At 47.0% G+C, this 26,527-nt stretch overlaps 1 protein-coding gene across 1 annotated transcript in view; it reads left to right on the top strand.

The window, feature by feature from the left end:
• BCR (BCR activator of RhoGEF and GTPase) overlaps window positions 1-26,527 on the top strand; it is a 364,718-nt gene that overhangs the window by 230,952 nt on the left and 107,239 nt on the right. The window contains exons 7-8 of the mRNA XM_086942801.1: window positions 3,289-3,341; window positions 9,330-9,470. Of these exons, the coding sequence (XP_086798927.1) occupies window positions 3,289-3,341; window positions 9,330-9,470 (194 nt within the window). The remainder of the gene's footprint in view (window positions 1-3,288; window positions 3,342-9,329; window positions 9,471-26,527) is intronic.

The raw sequence follows: 26,527 nt of genomic DNA, 5'->3' as shown, positions 1-26,527 counted from the left end.
GCAATGCAATATGTCTCGCATTTACAAGAGTTTAAACTATTGACATTGCAAATAACAATGCCTTTTATTTATTTTTCTGTTTTTAAAACATAAATAAAAGGCATTGTCGTTTACAATGCCAATAGCGTAAACTCGCGTAAATGCGAGACCTATTGCATTGCAAATGCTTTTTTTTGTAGTCTTCACTGTTGAAAGCAGTATTTTTTCCTTGGTTGGATAAGGGTTCTTTCAGGTGCATTGTGTCTTCAAAGCAAAACAAAAAGAATAAAAGTTCCCCTATGAGGTTCTTAACCCCTTCGATGCTCATGACGAGCTCAGCTCGTCATGCAGTACACTGCTCATGTGCTCATGACGAGCTGAGCTCGTCATGAACAATGGGAATAAATCAGAAGTAGCACAGAGGGGGAATTGCTGCAGCACTGATGGTGTTAAGGTGCGAGGAGGGCTTCAGTCTTTTCTCAGGTCTGTGATATATCTTGCCCTCAAATTGAAACGTCAATATTGAACTTTGCTGCTGCCCGTAACATTTTATCTGTAAAAGCTGGCAGTCATCAAAAGGTAAGGGTCATTGGTGGTAGAATAAATGCCTCCTTCTCCATCCGAGCATGTGCTCCTTGTATGAGTAAATGTGCCTGAAGTCTTGGATGATTGTAATCTGGCCTTGAAGGAGCTTCAACTCGCCAAGATGATCCGCTCCGTCTCCTTTTAGCCTTGGGTCTCCTTGGACTTGGAGAAGATCTGGGCTGATGACCTAGACCAGCTTGAGCATCCCCACGCGACCTGTTGCATGTTACTGTCTTATGTCCGGTTTGACCAGTGTGAATTAACAATTCTGAGGATGGACTGCAGGAAGCAGAGCCTCAGGTGCGTATTCTAGGGGTACCAGGCCGTACAGCTGCAGAGAAGCAGGTCTGAGCGGCATCTCCACATATCAGTAGAGCCAGAAGGCAGTGTGCCTCCAGAGGTAGAAACCCTCTGTGCCCAGCAGACAGGACATCTGTGCCATGGGGGCCCATCTTTGGTGTCAGAGACGAAGCCTACTCTACATCATTTGAAGGAGAGAGAATCCTTTCGGACACTTTTCCTAGGACGAGTAGAAAAAGACCCTAAACGAGGTTCAAGGAGGAGTAAGAGGAACTTCAGTCTGGCCTTAAATCATATTCCCTTTCTTTATACGTCTCGTAAGCATATTTATGACACAAAGATAGTCTGTAATGATAGAACAGTTTGAAAGAAGAAAATGTATGGATGTCATAAATGGATATTTCACCACCACAGGAACTGCGTTTGCCTCCAAATGTCAACAAGTGACTGCGGAAAAAGAGGACAAAGATCAAAATGGATCTATCAAGAGCGAAGAGCTATTGAACAATGACAATTGAAGCAGAAAAACTTTTCCAACGCGGATTTAAAATCATGAACATGCTTCTGAAGATTCTGAGATTCATGTACTTGGCAAATGAACTTGGATGTCACCTGCCAGGGCGGTACATTGTGAGTTCAGTGGCCTAACGCAAAAGGATCGGGCCCCTGCAGAATGAGCTGAGGGTCCAACCGAATCAACATATCTCACAGATATTCATTATCCTTGGGCTGATTGGGGCCCCTTTAAGGTTTGGGGGGACCCCCTGGAGGGTTGGGACACCTTTACACTGCAGGGGCCTCTGCTATGCCCTTATGTAAGTTCCAAGTGCTCAAGGCTGCCTTAAAGCGGCATTCCCTTCTCTTCCATTTAGGATTCATTGTTCATCTACTTCCTTTTTATATATTTCATTGTAATATACAGTTTGGGTACGCGGTGGAAACTGCACTGTGGTCGTTTATATTGATTTCTTATTGTGTCTTGTGGAAAAAAGAAATAAATTGACACCACAAGGCCCATCTAATTTTAAAAATAGAAAGTGCTGTCACTTTTTTTTCCCCACGAACCAGCACATAGAGCTATTTACTGCTCATTAAAGAGACCCATGATGGAGAACTAGGATTTTTGACAAAAGGGAAGATGCTCTATCCTCATCACAACTTGGTGGTGCTAAAATGGCCCTCTAGAGGGTTTTTCTTGCTGAGCTAGGTACAGGAAATATTGAAAAATGGGACCCTCTTTAGCCATTTCTCTTTTGATTAGATATATATTCAGCATGCCTATTTACTACTTGGATAGGTTTGTATGTGGGCATGGGTGCGCTCTTTCGTCCGTGTTTTTGCAGCTTTGCTGTGTTGTATCTCTTTAACTCTGATGTTTGAAACAATGGAGGCTAGTAGGGAATGAGGGTGGCGGTGTGGGATTTTTTGGGTGGGCTAGAAAATATTTTTTTTAGAACTCACTTACCTTTTCCGCCGGCTGCATCTCTCCTCTGCTTCTCTGCTCTTCCTGACTCTAATCCGGAAAAAGCTGCAGGAAGCACCCGGGCACACAGGCTCCCCTGGGCCAATTACAACGCTGCGATGAAATGTTGTGATTGGTCTGAGCGCCGTGGATCGAAGCTCAGATCAGGACAGGGCGCCTGTGAATATTCCTTACCAGGCTGTGCATTACAACCTAGTGGGGAATATGCAAAGTGCGCATGACTGCTTGGCCGGCCAAAACAGATGGCCAAGCAGTCATGTGCACTTAGAGTGCACAGTCCACTCCTCCTCCCAGAGCCACCAGCCCCGCCTACCCTAACCCAACCCTGCAGCAACCAAAAATAAAATGATAATAACGTTCAGTTATCATTTTATTTTTCCCTCTTTCACTGCTATAAAAGTCTTAGCGGAGGAGCCCCACTGGTTTTAAATCAGGTGTGTCTGTCATTTTGGGGTTGTGCTTGTTTTTTTTCCTGGATCACCACTGGTTCTGTTTCGCTCTTAAAGTTGTGTTTCCTCATATTTCATTGTGAGTGCCAGCTTGCTTGTGTGCAGGTATTCTTCGTATGCATGCATGTTTGTGCTTGGTGCGTCTGGATTGGCCGGGCTGTGCCTGACTCCTCTGTTGTCCTCACCTCATCTCCATGATGTGCAGGTAGGGCGTGCTTGCTGATGTGTAAGCATGTATCTGCTGTCTTTATTGGCAGCATTTCATCCAAAGCTTAAGTTGTCTCATTTTTTCTAATGTGTGAGACTGTGTGTCTACCAATTTGTATGGCTGAATGCATGCAATATGCTTTCTCTCGATCAACACTGCTTCTACTGCACCCCAATGTGTTCCCTAGTGTCTCTGATTGAGAGTAGGGATGCCTACTCAGTTGTACACCTTTACTTAGCATGTGTTTCCCTGTTACTCATTCATTCCTTTGTTTTTTTCCTTAGCTTTGCTGTACAAACCTGTGGATCGAGTCACACGGAGCACCCTTGTTCTACATGTAAGCAAATATTAACTTTACAAATATTTAATTCGTCTGTAGAGAGGAGGCGGAGGCAGCGATCTATTTCTAATCAATATTTCTATGTGGATTTGTATTTTAAAAATATATATTTATACCAGACTCTGACACAAAGTATGCAATCTATTCTCTATGACACTGATTAATGATGAGGAGATGGGCAACTTACTCCTAACTTATCGTACCAGTGTGGTAATTGCTGCCCACGCCTCCATCTGATGCATTGGTGAGCCTCAAGCTCTTATTTTATTTTTTAGAGTTCCATATAGGGTGAACTAGACCCAAGACATCGGGTATCAGAGCACTTTACATGAGCGCCAGTTTCGTTACACGAGGACACATTAATTTGTGTTAGGCACGGGGCGATTACGTGATTTGCCCAGAATCACAGGATGTTAAGCATCATTGCGCCATCTAAGGATCAATACCCTGGCTCCCTGGTGTGTCTAACTCTGCTTCTTCAGCCCCTATTTCAGGATTGATACGCAGGCTCATTTGAACGTCTCCCTGGTTATTCTGTCTGCCGCCTCTTATCTCGGCTAATGATATGCAGGTTTGCTTGCGCCTGCTGCTCTACAGTCTTCAGCCTCCATCTCATGACTGATATTGAGGCTCCCTTATGCCTCTGGCTCTACTATCTTCAGCCTCCATCTCATGAATGAAGTGCTGGCTCCCTTGTGCCTCTGGCCCTACCTTCTTCAGCCTCCATTGTAGGAATGATGCCCACGCTCTCTTGCACTTCTTCGGCCTCTATCTCAGGAGTGAAATCCAGGCTCTCTTGTGCTTCTGGCTTTACTATATTCAGCCTCCATCTAAGGAATGACACCCACGCTCTCTTGTACTTCTGGCGCTACTGTCTTCAGCCTTCATATCATGAATGATGTGCAAGCTTCCTTTGCCTCTGGTGCTAGCCTCCATCTAAAGAACAATAACCTGGCACCCTTTTGCGTCTAGATCTGCTGTCTTCATCCTCCATCTCAGGAATTATATGCAGGCTCCCTTGTGTATTTGGCTCTACTGTCTTCAGCCTCCATCTCATGAATGATGTGCGGGCTCCCTTGTCTATCTGGCTCTACTGTCTTCATTCTCCATTTCAGGAACAGGGTGCTGGCTCCCTTGTATCTCTGGCTCTGCTATCTTCAGCCTACATCTCAGGAATGCTGTGCAGGCTCCCTTGTGTTTCTGTCTTGCACCCCCATCTCAGGAATTAAATCCAGGCTGTCTTGTGCCTCTGGTTCTACCATCTCCGGTTCACTGACAGAATATCAATGAAAAAATATAGAAAGCAAAAATATCGACTCCCTATACATAAATAGGTAAGTACCTATATAGTAAATATCGGGGGGCAATGTCGATGTTTTAAAAAATATATATATATATGTATATATATATAAAATAAAATAATACATATTAAATATAATAAATAAAAAAAAATTAAGTAGATTTAATATACATTTTAACAAATATAACAAATGTCATTAGAAAAGTTACACACATACATAATACTATATATGTATATAAACTTTTAAAACAATTATTAAACTATTTGTTTTCATTTATTTTATAATTTTTAAATTATATAAAAATGTACGAAAATATATATACAAATAACATAAAATCTATTTAAAAAACATTCCATTATAAATTAAAACATTAAACGTTATATCTTTAATCTTAAATGTACGTCTACAGTCAGTGCAACAGTAGGGTAAGTGTTGGAAAGCAGAGGGGTAAAAATTACTAGTCACACTCCAGTGAGTGCAACTATAGGGAACTCCGGTGAGTGCAACAGTAGGGAAAGTGTGGAATAGCGGATAAGTAAAAATGACTATTTCCACTCCAGTGAGTGCAACAGTAGGGAAAGGTTGGACAGTGGAGGAATAAAATTTACTATTCCCACTCGAGTGAGTGCAACAGTAGGGAAAGTGTTAGCTAGCGGAGGGGTAAAAATTACTATACCCACTCCAGTGAGTGCAACAATAGGGAAAGTGTTGGATAGCGGAGGGGTAAAAATTACTATTCCCACTCCAGTGAGTGCAACAGTAGGGAAAGTGTTGGATAGCAGAGGGGTAAAAATTACTATTCCCACTCCAGTCTGTGCAACAGTACGGAAAGTGTTGGATAGCGGAGGGGAAAAATTACTATTCCCACTCCAGTGAGTGCAACAATAGGGAATGTGTTGGATAGCGGAGGGATAATATTTACTATTCCCACTCCAATAAGTGTAACAGTAGAGAAAGTGTTGGATAGCGGAGGGATAAAACTAACTATTCCAACTCCAGTCTGTGCAACAGTAGGGAAAGTGTTAGATAGCGGAGGGGTAAAAATTACTATTACCACTGCAATAAGTAAACTGCAGGGAAAGTGTTGGATAGCAGAGGGGAAAAATTACTATTCCCACTCCAGTGAGTGCAACAGTATGGAATGTGTTGGATAGCGGAGGGATAACATTTACTATTCCCACTCCAATAAGTGTAACAGTAGGGAAAGTGTTAGATAGCGGAGGGGTAAAAATTACTATTCCCACTCCATTGAGTGCAACAATAGGGAAAGTGTTGGATAACATAGTGGTAAAAATTACTATTCCCACTCCAGTGAGTGCAACAATAGGGAAAGTGTTGGATAGCAGAGGGGGAAAAATTACTATTACCACTCCAATGAGTGCAACAGTAGGGAAAGTGTTAAATAACTGAGGGGTAAAAATTACTATTCCCACTCCAGAGTGAGCAACAGTAGGGAAAGTGTTAGATAGTGGTGGGGTCAAATTTACTATTCCCACTCCAGTGAGTGCAACAGTAGAGAAAGTTTTGGACAGCAGAGTTGTAAAAATTACTATTCCCACTCAGGCGAGTGCAACAGTAGGGGAATTGCTGGATCGCGGAGGGGTAAAAATGACTATTCCCACTCCAGTGAGTGCAACAATAGGGAAAGCGTTGGATAGCGGAGGGATAACATTAACTATTCCCACTCCAATAAGTGTAACAGTAGGGAAAGTGTTGGATAGCGGAGGGGTAAAAATTACTATTACCTCTGCAATAAGTAAACAGCAGGGAAAGGGTTGGAAAGCAGAGGGGAAAAATTACTATTCCCACTCCAGTGAGTGCAACAGTAGGGAATGTGTTGGATAGCGGAGGGATAAATATTACTATTGCCACTCCAGTGAGTGCAACAATAGGGAAAGTGTTGGATAGTGGAGAGGTAAAAATTACTATTCCCACACTAATAAGTGTAACAGTAGGGCAAGTGTTGGATAGTGGAGGGGTAAACATTACTATTCCCACTCCAATGAGTGCAACAGTAGGGAAAGTGTTGGATTGTGGAGGGGTAACAATTAATAGTCTCACTCCAGTCAGTTAAAAATTAAAAACAAACAAAATATTAACAACAAAAATATTTAAAAAACTAAATAAGTAAAGAAATATATAAATATCTTAAAAATTAAATTACAAATATATTTAATATTATAAATTTAAAAAATATGTTAAATGCATATGACAAATATGTGCAAATATTATATTAAAATAAAAAATAATGTTCATAAAATAAATATTATTAATTAGAAATTATTTAGAAACAAAAACATTAATTACTACATACATTTACTTATTTTTTTCTACCCTATAACGCCACACAATTCACAACCCACATCTAAATAAAAAATAACAAATTTACTTACATAATTAACATTCATTACCAATTAAAGAAATATTATTAATTAAAAATACAAATTAAAACTCACTCATAAAAATTAATCAATTACCCACACTTTACCCCTATAACCCCGCAACCAACAGCTAAAATTAAACTGTAAAAAAAAGTATTACACAATTAAAACTTCTTTTCAATAAAAACATTAATAGTATTTAACAACAAATTATAAAGTTAGTCAAACTAATTTACTCCCCATCATTTACCCCTATAACAGTAAAACCCACACACAAAAAATATAAACAATTACCCTAATTAAATATCAATTATTAATGATCAACTAATTATTAATGAATTGAACATAAGTTACTTCCCACCCTTTACCCCTATGAACCCCATAACCCACACCTAAAATTAATTACACAATTTCCATATTTAATTTTCAATAATTGATATTAAGAACGAATTAATTAAACATGAATTAGTTCCTGCCTTTTACCCCTATAAACACCACAACCCTCACTAAGAATTAATTACACAATTTCCATCATTAATTTACAATTAATGAATTAATATTAACTAATTATTTATTAATTAAACATAAATTACTTTCCACCCTTTACCCCTATAAACCACGCAACCAGCACCTAAAATTAATTACACAATTTTCATAAATAATTTTGAATAAATGAATATCAATTAACAACTAATTATTAATTAATCAAAAATAAATTACCACCAATTACCCCTATAATCCCCAAAACCCACACCTAATATTAATTACACAATTTCCATATTTAATTTTCAATTAGTTTATACTAATTAACAACTTTTTAATGAAAAATAAATTACTTCCCACCCGTTACCCCTATAAACCCCACAACCTGCACCAAAATAATTACACAATTACCATAATTAATTAGCAATTAATATTAATTAACAACCCAATAATAATTATTAAATTACTTCCCACAATTAATACTATAACATCTCAATTAAATAAATAGTAATAAATAAATAAAATCATTAATTTATTAAAATTAAATTACTTCCACCATATTTTTTCATAAACCCACAACCGGCTACGGAACTAAAAAACGCAAAATTGTATTAAAATAACATTGATGACTACTAAAAATGTAACACATATATTAAAAAGCATAAGTAATTCTTATACAAAAAAAATACATCACATACATTTAAAATATATACTAAATTACATAACATTAAAACAAATCAATATTTTAAACAACTATATTTTTGTTAATGATAATAATTACTTCTATATTTTTTTACATTATATTTCTTAACTTACAATCGATATTCTTGACCACGATATTCTTGCTGTCGATATTTCTGACTCACAATATTTAGGATATTTCTGTAGTTCAACATTTCCAACTCGATATTCTGTCTGCACACCACCGACTTCAGCCTCCATCTCAGGAATGACGTGCAGGCTCATTTGTGTCTCTGGCACTGCTGTCTACTGCCTCCATCTCAGGAATGATATCCAGGCTGTCTTGTGCCTCTGGCTTTACTTAGTTCAGCCTCCTTCTCAGGAATGGCACCCACGCTTTCTTGTGTCTCTGGAATGACACCCAAGCTCTCTTGTGCCTCTGGCTCTACAGTCTTCAGCCTCATTCTTATGAATTACATGCTGGCTCCCTTGTGTGTCTGGCTTTACTTCCTCGGCCTCCATCTCGAATATGACATGCAGGCTACCTTGCATCACCACTCTGTTTCAGCCTCCATCTCAGGAATGGCATGCAGGCTCCCTTGTGACTCTAACTCTACTGTCTTCAGCCTCAATCTCAGGACTGATATTGAGGCTCCCTTATGCCTCTGTCTCTGCTGTCTTCAGCCTCCTTCTCAGGACTGATATTGAGGCTTCCTTGTGCCTCTCGCTCTGCTGTCTTCAGCCTCTTAGTTGGGCTCTGTGATGAGCTGTTCGTTCACGTTTATCTATTGTTTTGGCCTCCTTGTCTAAAGTTCTTAACATGGGGGTTCCCTTTGTTCTCCCTCACTCCTGTCTAGTTGTCTCTCTGTGATCTGTGGCCCTGGTGTACCTCACTGCCATCATCTTCAATCTGTGGGAATGTTTTCCTTGTATTTCCTCATGAACGGTTTTCAGGCTCCATCTCCACGACATGATGTCAAGGTGTCATTGTACGGCGCCTCAGTCTATGGATGATGAGCTTTGAAATCATGTATTTATTCTGCATCCTTGAAAGATGTTCTGTGCATTATTCTGTATTTCAGTATTCCTAATCTGTGCATTCATCTGTTTTCTATGTTTACTTCTCTTTGGATATCCAGGATTTGCTGAAGCACACTCCAGGCAGTCACCCGGACTACCCCTTGCTCCAGGATGCCCTGCGCATCTCCCAGAACTTTCTGTCCAGCATCAATGAGGAGATCACCCCTCGCAGGCAGTCCATGACCGTGAAGAAAGGAGAGGTGAGTGTCGCACTTGGGTGATAGGTTGGCGGGGTGTGCTATATTGCAGTGGCGGAAAATCAGAGGTTCTTGACCTACTCTCCTTCAGAAGACTCCTCAAGACCTGGCTCTTCGAGCAGTAGCAGCACCCCCCTCCCCTCAGCACCTTGAGACCCTCACGGGTAAGTAGCGCGCTTTACAAGTACTTTGATTGGTTGGGTGCTTAGAACTCATGGCGTGACATAGGCAAGGAGAGACTAAACATTTTCTGGTCCTTTTTCCCATTGTGGTAGCCATATTAAAAATGCAATGCCCTTTGTGGTTGTGAGGGACAGTAGGGGCGATTGCTAAGAGTGTCAGCTAGCTTATCTTCTATTTTCTTCCCTCCTTGGTTGCTTGTTAGACCTCCACATGAGTGCTCTGACCCCAGAACCTCAGGGTGCCATTTCTGAAAGATCTGCCCCTGCAGAGCCCCGGCTGCCGCTCCTAAGGGTCCCTTAGTTTCACCCAGCGAGCGATCACATTAGGGAATGCTGCTTCCTTGGTGATAGTCTATGGTTTTTGGGCAGTTCTGTACCCAAGGGGAGATGCCACCTCCCTTTCCCCCTAAGTGAAACCCATACATTTCTCATCCCTCACTCTGACTCCATGACCCTATAAGAGTGAAGGAGATTCTTTTTAGAAGTAGTTCTGCAGTCCTTTTTTTTCTTCCCCCCCCAAGACCTTTATTGTGCCTTTCAAACCATACACAGCTTCTGGCCTACAACCCCTAGGGCCGGCCGCGCCACTTTTACCTGCGTTCAGTAGTGTCTGGATTACACAGCCCATGTGCCGACATCCCGGGGGTACGGCGGCATTATATGACAGCGTATGCACAGAACTCGCATTGAAAGTATGTATCTATATAGGTCAAGTTTTAAATTTTATAACAAAAAACGTCATAAACAAGAAGTTCCCACAATAAGTTGTATGGCCAACGATGAAATGAGTACACATCCCCTATCCCGTGTTGTATTCGTGGAATGTCTGTTACGGGTGAGCAAAGCCATTACCATGGGGTCGTCTGTTACCATAATCTCCCACAATTAGGTGCCTCTACATAGTAATCCGTTAGTGCAAGCTAAACCATTCACCGCTCCCACCGCCTCCCAATCTTGCTGCAGTCCTTTTTAGGGTGAGATTGGGACAGGGTGGTATGCCTCCTCTCTCCTCCCACCACCACTCCAGGAAGCCCTGGAGAACTTTGAATGATGTTTGTCCTCGTGTCACCAACGCCCTACGAATGTGTTTCATGCCAGAATCTGATTAGGAATTGTGAACCCATCACAGGTGTGAGCACCTCCCCGCTCATTCTGCACTGTGATTGGACATTGAGGTGCACTTTAAACACCAGTGGGCCATTGCTCCATGTTCTTGAGGTTCTACACCAGAGCTGTGTTGTACTTGCATCTCAGTTAACAAACATTCATACTGCTCCAAACCCAAGAGCTCTGACCCTCAGCCCCTGACCCACAGTGACACTGCTGAGGCAGGACTCAGGGCTCCCGCCAGCAGAAACATTCACCAAAGGAAAGCGGCAGGCCTCCAGGAGCCGCTAAATGCAAACTCTCTATAACTTTGGGTGTCTAATTCTACTTTGGATGAGCATTAAGGTTACAATGCAAAACATAAACAAACACTTCAATCAGCCAGTTGTGTTGAGCTGAGCAACCTCAACCTGCATGTGTGCTGCAGCTCACCTCGCACTTGAAAGAATATATATATATATATATATATATATATATATATATATATATATATATATATATATATATATATATATATATATATATATATATATATATATATATATATATATATTATAATTTATTTTCACTGAAGTGGAGGTTAGGATTCCGTGCAGTAACTCAAAACAGGGATGCAGTGATCCTGTGCTCTAGCTCCAGTCACAGCCTGTACTGTAACTGCACCCTCGCTGTACGCTATTCCCCTTACACATGGACATCCTGTACTGTCACTAGACTATCTCCCTGTCACAGTCACCCTGCCTCTGTCACTCTCCCCATCACTGTCCCTCTCTTTCAGACAGACCCACTCTGTCACTCCCTCTCACAGTCGCTTTGCCTCTCGCAATCACTCTTTCCCTCTCACAGGCCCACTCGCACAGTCACTCTTCCCCTCTCGCAGGCACTCTCTTTCCAGGCTCTGTCTCACAGTCACTCTTTCCCTCTCGTGGGCACTCTCTCTCTCCTAGGCTCTCTCTCACAGTCCCTCTTCCCATCTCACAGTCCCTCTTCCCCTCTCACAGTCACTCTCCCCCTCTCAGTCACTCTCCCCCCTCACGCAGCCGCTCACGGCTCGGCCCGGCCTCTGACCCCGCAGCTTGTCGCTAATGAATTGATTGATCGTGGCCGGTGTTTGCTGATCTGGCGTGAGTCACGTTAGCAAAGGACTGCTGATAAGTTCTTCCTGAGCACTGCCATTTGGTAGATGATGAAGGTGAGGAGTGGAATTTCGGTGCCAGTTGTTCAAGGCATGGTCGGAACCTTGTAGGCAGAGCCTGTTCTTGATTACTGCTGCTGGAAGGCTGCTGTCAGCCAAGTGCAGAGATCTGACGCGTCATTGTGCCCTTGTTTTGGATATTCCTGCTTGGAACCAGCATCATTATTACCTTTTGTGAGAGCCATCACGTTGCACAGAGGTTGTGTCTGAGGAGAAGCCAGAAAGTGACATTTGAAAGAGAATCAACCCAAACCAATTCTGAAACCTTAGCCAGTGGATCAGCATCCTCTATCTTGAAATGTGTGTAAAAGTGAGATTTAAACCACACCTCGTTGTTCTATTTTGAAGTTATTTATGATCAAGGAAGGGGAGGCTTGGCAGAACCCTTGAAGGATTGCTCTGTTAGCAGGATTGTGATCTGCCTGACTGCCAGTAGCTGAGGAGACATCACCTAAAGTCTCCACTTTCCCTTGGAGGAGCTGAGGCTCTCGCTAGGTCCTACAAGCATGCCTGCTGAAAGGGAAGGAGTGGGCCTGGCCCATCAGGCGCAGAGACCATCCAGGAGAAAAAGCTTGGCATGTTCAATGTGGGAAACAAACAAGGAAACAATGGACTATGAGGGAACAAAGCAAGAAGAAACCAGTGTGTAGAGCAGTCCCCGTTCTCCCTGAACAGTCAGAAATCAATTCTAAGAGGTAGCAAGCATTGTATGTACCTGGCAGCCTGCCCTGGGACTGGTGCTGCCGCTGCAGATGTCAAAGTCTGAATACTTTCAATGGCCGAGTTTGAGCTCTGATTCACCTGGTGGCTGAAACTGCCAAAGACAAGTGTTTTCTATCGGCCTGGAGACTGGAACTGCCATCCCTGTGCCCTCATCTCTACCCTGCCTAGGGAGGCTGCTATTGCTGAAGACGAGTGCCACAATGTGAGTTGCCAAGTTGACATCTTCCAGCCTTTAGGTTCCGAGTGTGGTCGCCTTAGTCCCCTAGAGTTTGAGAGCCCCCCAGAGTAAGACCACTGCTCTGCACTGCTCACACAGCAGCGATAAGAACACAGGCAATGAGGGTGTCTAAAAAGGAAGTGGAATGAAAGACTGAGGAAGCCTGCTGAAGTGTGTTATATGAACTTAAGACTTTTACTTAGTACGCTTAAAAAGAACTGTTTTGTTAGTTGTTCTGAGCTCTTGATCCCCCTCCCTCCAACATTACCTCCCTAAGAAGCCTTTGACTGCTCGCCCTCGCTACCCTGGGAGCCGAGTGCAGACATGTGCACGTGGCCCAGTTTGCAGAGCCATAATAGGACAGACCCCAGGATATCGAAGGCAAACTACCTAACCACTGTGGTTGCGGCCCTTTAGCTCCTCTCTGTACTAGGGCCCACCAAATGGGGTGTGGCATATGGGCATGAAGTCTAAACACTTTTATGGTCCTGTAATAAGCACTGTGAGAAACTGGCACAGACTTCAGCCTCAACTCCAGAGCACTCAATTGTGCCTTGTCATAAACACCCATACACATCTTCAACTCTCCCAGACACATGAAGGTGACTCGGTTCACTGTATGCACTACGCAAGACTCATGCCGCATGAAAAGAACCACAAAAACCCAACATCTAGAAAAAGATAGCTTGCTTAGGCAAGGTGAAGTAAAGCATGAAATGTAAAGTACTACATTGCTTTCAATGAATACTTTAAGGGTTTGTGCAGTCCTTGTTGAGAAATCGATCAGTGTCACTTGTAAAGTTAAGGACAAGAACATAGGGCCCAGCAGGGACTTGTCTTAAATTGAGTTTTTAATTTCTCTTGTATCTGAGCACTGAGTGGACCTGCTTCACTTAATGCCCAGACCACAGCCTCCACGTGTAACAGCAGCTGCTCTTTACTGCCCCCTTGGCAAACAGAGACCTATTTGTTATGTAATAAAACTCCCTCCCAGGATGGGGTGGTGGGTCATGGAGCATAGCCATGGTAACAGACCCAGCTACACCCCCATTATGATCATCCTGTCACATGCACACGAAAAAGTGACTGCTAGTTATTATGCAAGTGTTGCAGAAAGCAGGGCCTGCAGGTACACGCGAAACATTAAAAATAACACGGACAGAAGCTATTTCTTTTATGATGGGACCACAGATTCTCCCTAGGACAGGCCTGGCCATCCCACTACGCCCCCTCTAGAACCAGGCCTGAGGCAGTGAAAGGATGCATTCGCTTAGAGGAGACAGTGAGCACTGATGACCTCCTGTGCACCCCCTGTACATCACTTGTGTATGTGGACATCCCCCCACGGCTGGGGCTGCTGTACTGTCTGTACCAGAGAACCAGTGCCTTTGTTGGCGCTCTCACTTCATGGAGTAGCCCCTGGCCTCTTGGTCCTGTGGCCCGCTCCCACTGTTGCCTAGTTCCTCCTGAAGGTACGGCTGCTAATAGCCCTCAAGGCCGCAGGTTTGATCCCGCTGTAGGGTGACCGCTTGCCTAGAACACCGGGTAGTTTTGCAGCGTGAATCTTTCTGGATTCACTATGCTGTGCATATTCGGCGGTCTTGTGGTTGGGTCCGGATTCGTAGTCTTTTCTTTGTTTTTTTTTTTGTAGCCCTTGTGGGCGTCGGCGTCACATCTCCTTGGGTGCATTTCCGGTGACGTCGGCATGCTTCCTGCGGAAGCTCCCACTCTTGGGCGCCATCTTCAGATTCTTTTTTCCGCGGTCGGGTCTGGATCGTTCCCGTTGGGCTCCAGACATTTTTGGAGAAAGTACTGAAAAGAGTGGAAGTTGGAGGAGATATTGGAAGAAGAAGGCTAGAGAAGACTTCACAGAACATTGACGAAGAGGAAAGAAGGTGAAAACCTCGAGAACTTCGACGATCGTCGACGTCCACGCGGTCAGGGAGGCCTGAACGCACGAGGATGGACAACACACCGTTCAAGTTCTGCCCGAACTGCAGACACAAATACGCGCAGAAAGACCAGCACCCGGTTTGCAACCTTTGCCTACCGGTAGAACACAAAAGCGAGGACTGCAACGCCTGCGCCGTCTTCGCCCAGAAGACCCTTCGTGTGAGGAAGAGACAGAGGGTAGCACACGCCGCCCTTGGCGGAAAATCCCCGACGCCATCGCTGTACGAGCTGGGGATTTCCTCAGAGGAGGAGGACAACGCTGCCGCCGAAGACGACAGCTACACGGTCGTAGAGACCGATTACAAGAAGACACCTGATAAGGTAGGAGACTCGACGTCCCACAAGAGCACGAGAGACTCTGAGTCTCGAAAGTACGAGGCCAAGAGCCCGAAGGCGCCGACGCAGCGACATCTGCCGTCCGCGACCACAAGCAGGCCCAGCGGATCCTCGGAGAAGGAGTCCCTGGCGCCGAAAGCTGTTGACCAGCAGAAAGCGTCGAAGATCGTCGCCGAAAGGGACCGATCGACGTCGAGGAAGAAAGACCCTAAAGCCTCGGCACCGTCCAAGGACCCGAAAGCCAGTTCGACGTCCAAGCCGTCGACGCCGAAAATCTCGCCGCCGAACCAGGCGACGAAGAGAGGGGCCGAACGTTCCGAAGCCGAACACGCGGCCGAGGTGGAAAGGAAAAGACGTCGGCTAGAAGCCGAGATGGCAAGCCTCTTGCAGCGGAGAAAGGAGGTCGCCGCCGAGATGAGTGCCTTCACGATTCCACTCAAGACCAAGCACACCGTGCTAGATCTGGTCGAGGAGGAAGAGGAACAGGTCGACGACCATGTGCCGAGCGACGAGATGGTCGACGAGCGGGAAGCTGAAGAAAATCCCTACGAGGATTACAGCTACGAGGACGATGAGGGCAGTAGGGTGGACGCCGAGTCGGTCACCTCTGACCCACGCGAGGAGGATTACCTAGACGTCGACACCGAGAGCCCGGAAGAGGCGGTCGACTCGTACCCCTCGAGACCCTCGCCGCCGGACGACATCGGGGCGTACAACTCGGCGATACAATCAGCCGCAACTGCATTCAAGTTGAAGCTCGACGAAGAAAAGCAGAAAGCAGACTTCCTGCTAGAGACATTGCTCCCAACACAGACAAGAAGCCAGTTCCTCCCAATGCTCGAGAGCGTCTTGGCTCAGGGAAAGGAAGCGTTCAAAGAGCCCGCAACATGCAAGGCGGTAACTCCCAGAACAGAGAAAAAATACAAACACTCCTCGAAGGACCCGGCCTACATTCGAGGCGAGGTCTCCGCTGACTCCATTATCACTTCGACAGCTAGGAAGAGGGCGAGCGTATCCACTACCTCGGGCCCACCACCGGATAAGGAGAGCAAGAGGATGGATCTGGTGGGGAGAAGGATCGAGCGAAATGCCGCGACCCACTGGCGCATGGCTAACTCCAACGCCCTGTTAAACAGGCACATGTACCAGATCATGGAGGGGCTGGGGCAGTTGGTGAAGGACCTACCCCAGGATGCCAGGCAGAAGGCCGAAAAATTGATCGAAGAAGGGAAGAACGCGGCAAATTCTTGCCTTAAGACGGCCCTGGACGGAGCAGACACCGCCAGCAGGCTCATGATGATGGGTGTCACGGAAAGGAGACACGCCTGGCTCAGGATCTCAGGGTTCAAACCCGAGGTGCAACACAGTATCCTGAACACACCGTTCAACGGCGAAACACTTTTCGGAGCAACGGTTGACGACAAACTATGCCAATTCAAAAAAGATAACGAGACGGCAAGATCCATGGGGGCATTGCAGTTCAGAGGCAACAGAAGAGGCACCCGGGCACGGAGGCCCGGCGGGAGAGGTGGAAACCAGCCAGGTACATCGCACCAGGCCTTCCAGCAGACGCACCAGGCAGACCCGCAGGCTCAGCAAGGTCACCAGAAGCAGTCCTGGCAATACCAGCCAAGAGGTCAGTCCTTTCGAGGGAGAAATGGCCGTGGCCAGAATAGAAGAGGGGGGCAGCAGCCCACCTCAAAGTGACTTCAGACACCTCCGGGTGCCCGACCACAGGAAAGATCCCAAGGGGGCACCACGTACGAAGGGGTCAGGACAATCTAGAGGCCTACGACCACATGACACCAGTGGGAGGAAGGTTAAAGTTCTATCTCCAAAAATGGAGAGAAATAACATCAGACAAATGGATCCTAAACATCATCCAATTCGGATACTGCTTGGAGTTGGAAAGAAAGCCAACAAACAGAAAGCCAAGGGGGAAGCCACCAGCAAGAGAACAGCTGGCGAGGCTTCAGGAAGAAGTGCAAGAACTTCTACAAAAACAGGCCATAGAAAGAGTTCCCTTCAGGGAAAGGAACAAGGGAATATACTCAACGTACTTCCTAGTACCAAAGGTCGACGACAAGATGAGACCCATCCTAGACCTAAGGTTCCTCAACAAATTCATAAGGACACAAAAGTTCAAAATGACCTCCCTGCAGGAGGTGCTGCCGCAATTGCAGGTCGGAGACTTCATGGTCACGATAGACCTCAAGGACGCCTACCTGCACATACCGATGAACGAGAAGCACAAGCATATGCTCAGGTTTGCAATCGGAGGAGGCCACTACCAGTTCACAACGCTGGCCTTCGGACTGAAATCAGCACCAAGGGTATTCACGAAGTGCCTCGCGGCAGTCGCAGCGCACCTACGAAGGCAGGGGATACACGTATACCCTTACCTGGACGACTGGCTGGTGAAAGCAAACTCATACCAGAAGTGCAAGCAGCATGCACATGCAGTGACGAGCACGCTCATAAACCTGGGGTTCTCCGTCCATTGGAAGAAATCATCGATGGAGCCAGAGCAAGTAAAGATCTTCCTGGGGGCAGAGATCAACACCTTACAGGGCAAAGTGTTTCCCAGCGAGAAGAGAGCGAGGGCGCTGGTCAAGGAAACTCGCCTCTACCGGAAGGGACAAGCTCGGACAGTGAGGACTGCGAGCAAGATCATGGGGATGATGGCATCGTGCATCCACCTAGTGCCGAATGTGCGGCTCCACATGAGACCCATGCAAGAATGGCTCCAGGAACAATGGTCACAGGCTTCGGGCAGTTGGGAGGATCTTGTGGTGGTGACACACGCAGTGCAGAAGGAGATGGCATGGTGGACCTTGGAGAACTTAACAAGGGGACAACCTCTAACACTCCCAACTCCAACAGTGACCATCACCACGGACGCATCCCTGAAGGGATGGGGCGCTCACATGGAAGAGCTCAAAGTGAGGGGTCTTTGGACGCCAGCAGATGCGACAAGGCACATCAATTACCTCGAATTGAAGACGATCTTCCTTGCACTGAAAGCCTTCCAGGCAAGACTGTACAGGCAGAGGGTGTTGCTACAGACAGACAACACCACGGCGATGTTCTACATCAACAAGCAGGGTGGAACACAGTCAACAACGCTTTCGACGCTGGTGCAGGAGATATGGAGGTGGCCATCCCTCTCCAGATAGACCTGCTAGCCATACACCTACCAGGGAAGGAGAACATTCAGGCAGACTGGCTGAGCAGACAGACCTCGGCATCCCACGAATGGGAGCTCAATGCTCAGGAGACAAGGAGGCTGTTCAACAGGTGGGGAACACCATCTGTGGACCTGTTTGCAACACGCCAGAATGCGAAATGCCGAAACTTCGCATCCAGACAACACGAAGAAGGGTCCCTTGGGAATGCCCTATGGATAGATTGGTCCGGGAAATTTGCGTACGCTTTTCCCCCGATACCACTGATACACAGAGTACTGAGCAAGTGCAGAGCGAGCACCATGACCCTGATACTGGTCGCGCCACAGTGGGCGAGGCAGACTTGGTACGCGCAGATCATGGAGATGGCGCAGTGTGCACCCCACAGATTCGCCAGAAGAAAAGACCTACTCTCCATGCAGAACGGAGAGGTGCTGCACCCAGAACCAGAGAGCATGAGCCTAGTAGCATGGCTCCTGAAGACATAGAGTTCGCACATTTGAGACTGCCCGAGAGCACCCTCAGGGTCCTTCGGGAGGCACGAAGGCCCAGCACACGGAAGTGCTATGTCGCAAAGTGGAAAAGATTCACGATGTGGTGCAGGAGGGAAAGACTCCACAATAAAATGAAAAAGGACTCCACTGTACTGAAGTACCTGACACACCTACTGGAGAAAAACCTCAGCTCGTCCTCCTTGAGAGTTCACCTGGCGGCTATAGTGGCATACACAAGGGGGGAGATGGGCAGAAGCTTCTTCACATCATAGGTCGTAAAGAGGTTCCTGGAAGGAGCAAAAAGGATTGCACCACCCAAGCGGGTACCACCACCGGCATGGAACTTAAACGTGGTCTTGACGGAACTCATGAAGGAGCCCTTCGAGCCACTTCACAAGGCCTCCTTGAAGATTCTAACTATGAAAACTGCCTTCCTGGTTGCAATAACGTCCTTACGAAGAGTGAGCGAGCTGCAAGCGCTAACGCTACAGGAGCCCTACTTACAAATACACAATGACAGGGTGGTGATGAGGACCGACCCACACTTCATGCCGAAGGTGGTGTCCAAGTTCCACATGAACCAGTCCATACAGATACCGAGTTTTTTCCAAAAACCAACGACTAACGCAGAGCGAGCTCTGCACACCCTGGACGCCAGAAGGGCGGTCATGCATTACATTGAAAGGACAAAAGGGCACAGGAAAACGAAACAGTTCTTTGTGTCGTTCGCCAACAGTTACATGGGCAAGGCAGTGACAAAGACCACTATTGCACGATGGATCGCGCAAACAATCCAACTCTGCCACAAAAGGGCAGGAGAAGAACTGGCAGAGGGGGCACGCGCCCACTCCACTAGGAAAAAGGGGGCTACAATAGCCTTCCTGGCCAATACACCCATACAAGTATGCCTGGCGGCAACATGGGCTTCGGTGCACACATTCACGAAACACTATTGCGTGGATGTGCAGATGAACAAGGAAGCACAAGTCGGGCAAAGGGTGCTCCAGCATATATTCAGAAACCAGAGCTCATCTTCCACCCAGCCGCCACGGAAATGAGAAACCGCTACGAAATCGATGCACAGCATAGTGAATCCAGAAAGATTCACGCTGCAAAACGAATAGTTTCTTACCTGTCGGTGTAGTTTTGCAGCTTGAAGATCTTTCTGGATTCACTAGCGAACCCACCCACCTCCGCCAGAAAGATGAGGCTGGAGAGAGAAGAGGTGGTCAAAAAAAAAGGAAAATAGGAGGAGAAGAAGTAAGAGAATATAAGGACAAGTGGTAAAGAAATTATCACCTGAATAGAACATTGCCATTACTTCGGAAAAGAAAGAAACACGGAAAAAGAATCCGAAGATGGCGCCCAAGAGTGGGAGCTTCCGCAGGAAGCATGCCGATGTCACCGGAAATGCACCCAAGGAGGTGTGACGCCGACGCCCACAAGGGCTACAAAAAAAAAAAAAAAAGAAAAGACTACGAATCCGGACCCAACCACAAGACCGCGGAATATGCACAGTATAGTGAATCCAGAAAGATCTTCAAGCTGCAAAACTACACCGACAGGTAAGAAACTATTCGTTTTGGTTAAATTGAAATTGAATTGTAATTGGGCCTTATTGGGTTTTACTTTGAGCTTATCTGGGTTTTTATTTATGCCATCTTGGTTGTTTTGCAACTCTCAGTATTTTTGGGCATCCAATCAGCTGTAGCCCCACCCACAGTTTTCCCGCTCCTGCAGGGTCCTGCCATCCCCTCCCACGACTACATTTGGAGGCTGCTGCGTGTCCGCTAAAGGCAAGGCCAACTGCGCCCAGTGCCAAGACCCCAGGCCCTTCTACCTTACCACGCTACACAGCCGCAGACTGCCGAGCCCAGGACTCCGTGCGTACCACGAAGCACTGCTGCCACACATCCCTGCGTACCACTAGAGGACTGTTCTCCTGCTGACACTGCCGCCTCACCTTCAGCACCAAAGCAACCAACGATGCTAGAGACACTGCAAACAGGGCCGCATCCGCCACATTGACCAAGACCACCATTACACAACTCCAGTGCATCCTACTGAGTGCACGATCACTAGGGGAACGCACCACTGAGATCTGGGACACAATCTCATCCCTCACTATGAATGTCCTCTTCCTCACAGAAACTTGGCTGGACCCAATATGCACTCCAGACTTCGTCATTGCCATCCCCAAAGGCTACAGAATAACACACCGAGACCGAACCAACAAACACAGATGTGGAATTACCGTCATCTACAGGGACACCATCCGCTGCATAACCTCCCAAGACGACCCGACCCCGGTAATGGAACACCTCAACTTCCAACCCCACACAGATGGAAAAAGCACCATCCGAAGCACCCTTGCCTATAGACGACCAGGACCTTGCCCTAGCTTCTGCAACACCATCCCAGACTTCATCGCCCCCCTCTCAATCGACTTTGAAGACTATATCTTCCTAGGGACCTAAACTATCACCTCGATTACCCCAGCAACGCCAACACCCCAGACCTCCTGCAGAGCATGAGCAACATTGGCCTCAAGCAGCTTGTCACCGACCCGTTCCACATTGCAGGACACACACTCAACCTCATCTTCACCTCCAGTCCGGTACAACCATGCCACACAACTCACCTTTTCTGAACACTACAGCTTTCACTTCGCCATCTAAGAACCCACCTAAACTGGCACCATGCCCCCTAGATCCACACGCAGAGACTGGAAAATGGTACCAAAAGACCAGTGGAACAACGCTCTCTGCTCCCACTTCCCAGACTCCACACAGAACAAGCAGAAAATAATTTCTCCCAGTGGATCACAGAAAGCGCTGACACCTTCGCCCCCGTCAAGGCAGCCATTGTCAAAGGACCAATCAAAAGAGCCAGCTTGTTCACCAAGGAACTGCACTCAACCAATTGCAGCTGCTGGCAACTAAAAAGGAAGTGGTGCATCAGCAAAAGACAGTAAATCGCATTGTCTCCATGACCGCTCTCAACCAGTACCACCGCCTCCTGAAAGAAACGAGGAATGGCCTAGCTGACCACATTAAAACCAGCGCAAACCACAGCAAGGAACTCTTGCCATAGTGAAGGAGTTCACCAATCCCGCAGCCACTGAGAACAACATTACACCCTCCCAGGAACTGTGCAACAACCTCACGGACCTCTTCCATGACAAGATCTCGGCCATCTGTGAAAACTTTGATTGCCAACTCTCTGTAGCAGACAGCATTATCTAGCTCACACAAACAAACCCCTGAACACCTGCTCACCCACTGTGCCGTCCTCACCATGACAAACACTATCTCCAGCATGAACACCAAGCTCTCTGGAACACCCATGGATCCCTGCTTTTAACACATTTTCAACCTCGGAAACAAGACCATCGGCGACAAGCTCAGGAAAGTTGTGAACACCTCTATCACCACGGCCTCCTTCACTGAGGACTGGAAACACATGCAAGTGAGGTCCCCTCTGAAAAATCCTTCTGCCGACCCAGCTGAACCAAAGAACTACTGGCCCATCTCTCTGCTCCCCTCTCCAGCAAAAGTCCTAGAGAAAGCGATCAGCCAGCAGCTCACCCAACACCAAAAAGACCATAACCTCCTGGACCCCTCCCAGTCTGGATTTTGAGTTCACTAGAGTATCGAGACAGTCCTGTTCGCAGCCATCAATGACCTCAGAGCCCTCCTGGACCACAGAGAAATGGCAGCCCCTGGACCTGTCTGCCGTGTTTTACACTATCCCCCGTCACATCCTGATCAACAGACTCCACCACATTGGGATCTAGGGAGACACCCTCAAATTGAGCGATCACCTCATACCTCACTGGTAGAACCCAAAGGATCCGTGCCCCACCATTCACCTCTGAGCACAAGAAGATTATCTGCAGAGTCTCCCATGGATCGGCCTTCTTCAACACCTACATGATCCACCCCCCTCCCTCCCACTGACACCATCAGATCGCACGGACTCAACATCCTCTCCTCATGCCGACAATACCCAGTTCATCCTTTCATTGTCCGAAGACCCCTCCACTACCAAAGCCAACATCCATAGATGCATGATGAAGGCCGCACACTGGATGGAGGACAACTGTCTCAAACTCAAGACGGACGTCTCATCTTTGGTAACTACACCTCGCTATAGAACTATGCATTGTGACCCGCGGAACTCGGCCCACACCCCGCCCCAACAGACCATGCCTGTAACCTCTGCATCATCCTGGATAGTAAGCTATTCATGAAGAAACAAGTCACGGCGGCCTCATCTGCCTGCTTCCACACCCTTCGTATGCTCTGCAAGGTCTTCATGTGGCCTCCAGTCAACCCCTGAAGGACCGTCACGCAGGCCCTCGTCACCAGCAGGCTGGACTACGGAAACACACACTACGTAGGAATCACTGCATGCCTCCTGAAGAGACTCCAGACAATACAAAACTCAGCGGCAAGACTCGTATCAACCTCCCCAGAAGGACCCCCAACACACCCCATCTCAAGACACTAAACTAGCTCCCGATTCAGAAGAGATGCCAGTTCAAGATGCTGACCCACGCTTATAAGGCCTTGCACAGCGAAGGACCAGCATACAACAACAACCGACCAGACACCTGCGCTCTGCTGCCCTTGCAGACACCCCACGGACCGACCGCAGAATCAACAGCGGAGGACGCTTTTTCTTTCACCTGCATCCAAGGCATGGAACAACCCCCCCACCCAGCCCCCCCCTTCAGCTCAGGACTGCACCGTCGCTCCAGCAATTCAGCAACTAACGAAAGACTTAGATATTTGAATGATCAAACCACCACGTATCAACCGTCTTCCCCAGCGCCTCGAGACCCTCATGGGTGATTTGCAGCGCTTTATAAATGTTTGATTGATTGTTGGACCCCTGTTCCGGACAGAACACCTTCCCCTTCCCCATCCAGTTACCTATCACTCGCTTCACGTGACAGCTGATGGTGAATACTGTCAGCCATGCCCCGACCCCTCCCTCCCGCACGTGAGGCGCTCTGGCCGCTAGGGTGGTCCTCGGCTGTCGCAGGGTGCCTCACGGATCGCTCTGGTTTGCGCAAAATCACAACGACCAGATGATGCTGGGACGCACGCGCATCGTGTTCTCATCTTTATTCAAGCCTGTCTGTGTGCACATTACATTTAATCAGTAAATGTTTCTCGAACAAAATAATGTATATGTGGTGAAACCCTAGACTTGAACTGCTGGCAGAGCGACTCGACTCGAGACGAGGGTGGTAGACCGCGTGCCCTCCTCCGCCCGCCACCCCGTCTCCTCGTCTCCTCAAGGCGACCGGCGTAGAAGAATGGGAGCGCACTGCCCCCTTGTGGACAGAGATAGGACCCGTCAGAGCAAGTCTGCCTCCTGGACCAGCCGCCGCGCTGCCTGCTACAGAGCACTCTGTCTAAGGCCGCTGTGCCCGCGCTGAATCACCAGGAGCTGTGCTAACTCTTCGCTCTCCACGCCCAGGGGCTTCTCGGCGCTGGAGCGCACACTGATGAAGACTGTTGGGTAACTTCGCAAGAAAAAGAGGGCTTCTGTTTCTTTCTAAAGAAAGACCAGGATCTCCTGGGACTGATGGCAGTTGGTTGTTCCTAATAGTGGCTGCCTGGGATTAAAGCCATTTATTTGAAGTGCACAGAGCGCGTGCATGGAAGTGCCAGCGAATGTCGAAAAGGTAGGTAAGGTCTCTTAAAGAAAAGTTACTCGCGTGCCGGTCGAAGTGCGTTTAGTAATACAAATAAATGGCCTGTGAATCCCAGTTTCAGAGGGTCCCTTGGAAACTCTGCTGCAGCGAGCTCGACAAGCGAGGACAAAACCACGTTCCTAGAAGTGTCCCCGGAGGTTGCCCTGGATGCACGTGGTAGAGTCCGAGAAAGGGGGCAGAGTGTGTCCAAAGACGGAGACCATTTTTATATTCAGGGCTTTAAGTGGGCCGGGTCTCACCCGGTCTGAGCTCCCACAGTTATTTAGGGAGGCCTCAAAAGGGGTCTCTATCGGGCTCTGTTTTGTGCCCTGGCACAGGCGGTCCGTTTTTTTCCTCCACTGTGACAGCAGCCACATCTATGTATGCGTGCTCACACTTCACACTGCTCACTTCTCACTAGTGGAGAAGTTATGGCATGCCGTCATGCTAGGTGAGCGTTGTGGGGGAAGGGAAATCATTTTAAAGAGTCATTTTCTCTCTGGATTTCCCTTCTCTTTTTGAAAACTCAGGAGAAGCAACATTGTCGTGGTGTCATCAGGGCTTTATGTGGAAGGTTTTTCAATATTATATACAAAAAGCCATAGTTGCTGCTTATTTATCTTATGCAACTAACAACCATTGACAAAGGCAATAGTCTTGACTTGTTGTAGGTATGATGTTACTTGTTGTGACATATATAATGACAGAAACAGCAAAATACAAGTTGGACGGCACACTATGCTAAGAACAGATTTTTAGCGTAAGTGTTTTTAAGCCACTCCCTTAATTACATTGAACACGCCCCTTTAGAGAGACCCCCCCCCCAGTTTTTCCATTCCACCTAAAGCCTTGTTTATATTGCACTTGCAACAAATAGGTAAACCTTTCGGCTGAGCCAGCTAATGGACACCTTCTCGTCTGAGACCATGGCTGCTTCCAAGCCCTCTAGCAGAGCAGCCCTGTTGATAGCTGCAGAGGCCCTGCCGACCTCTGTGGACATCGAGAGGCTGCTCGGAGCCGCCAGCAGGGTGGACTCCGCATCTGTGCGGCTGGAGTACGACCTGGTAGTGTTAAGGCATGGCTTTGACTCAGTGAAAGAGTGCATTTGCTGAGCCGCAATCCTCGTACGGACCTTGTAGTCTGATAACTCTCCTGATCCGGAGCGTCATGTTGTGGGATTTCAATAGTAGGGGACGGACCCCTGTTGAATTTAGATGCCCAGGAGCGCCTTCATACTGACGTTTGGTAAAATGGTAGAGTGCGCTCATACACAGCAGAGGAGGATCTGTGGGGGTGCAGATTGTGATGAACAGGCACCACTCGTGCAAAGAAGGAGCTCTTCATGGGAGCTGCATGCTCCTGTGTGCAGCAAACGTGCAGCACATCATACTTAATTCTCTTTCCTTCAGCATTACTGGCCTGTATGTTTAATTCGGTTACTATAGCTTTAAACTAGGAGGCGATTCATGCCCAGCGGTCAGTGTTTATCTCCCGGTCCAGCTTTACTGTTGGTCTGACTGGAGTTAACATTGGGGAGTGAATGGTCGTCACTATAAAGTTTCTCAAACACAAAGGGTCCAGATTAGCGAGCCCTCATTTAAGCTGCATTTCATGTGATTTAGTTAGGTATAAAGATTGGCTGTATTTTTCCAGAAATACAAGTTATAAACCTGTTATAAATGTGTATTCTTAGCCCCAGAATATCAGCTTGGAATGTTCTGCAGATGCATTGATTTGTCTATTTTTTTGTAATATCACAGGTAACTAGTAGTGGTCCTGCTCTGTGTAGCAGAAAAGGGACTAGTTATGAAAACGAAGAGCATGCTTTCCCTGTAGTGTACATTGTAAGATGGAGCTTGGTCTTTGGCGACTGAAACGTGACCCAAGTGCACTGGCTTGATCTGCCAGCACCTTACGCTTTCCTTAGGTCTAAAGCATCTCACTATCTTCTCATACGTCCC

Source organism: Lissotriton vulgaris, chromosome 11 (genome assembly GCF_964263255.1).
Source record: "Lissotriton vulgaris chromosome 11, aLisVul1.2, whole genome shotgun sequence".
NCBI classification, from domain to species: domain Eukaryota; kingdom Metazoa; phylum Chordata; class Amphibia; order Caudata; family Salamandridae; genus Lissotriton; species Lissotriton vulgaris.
The sequence above is the reverse complement of the archived record's forward strand: the minus strand, read 5'-3'. Positions and strand labels throughout refer to the sequence as shown.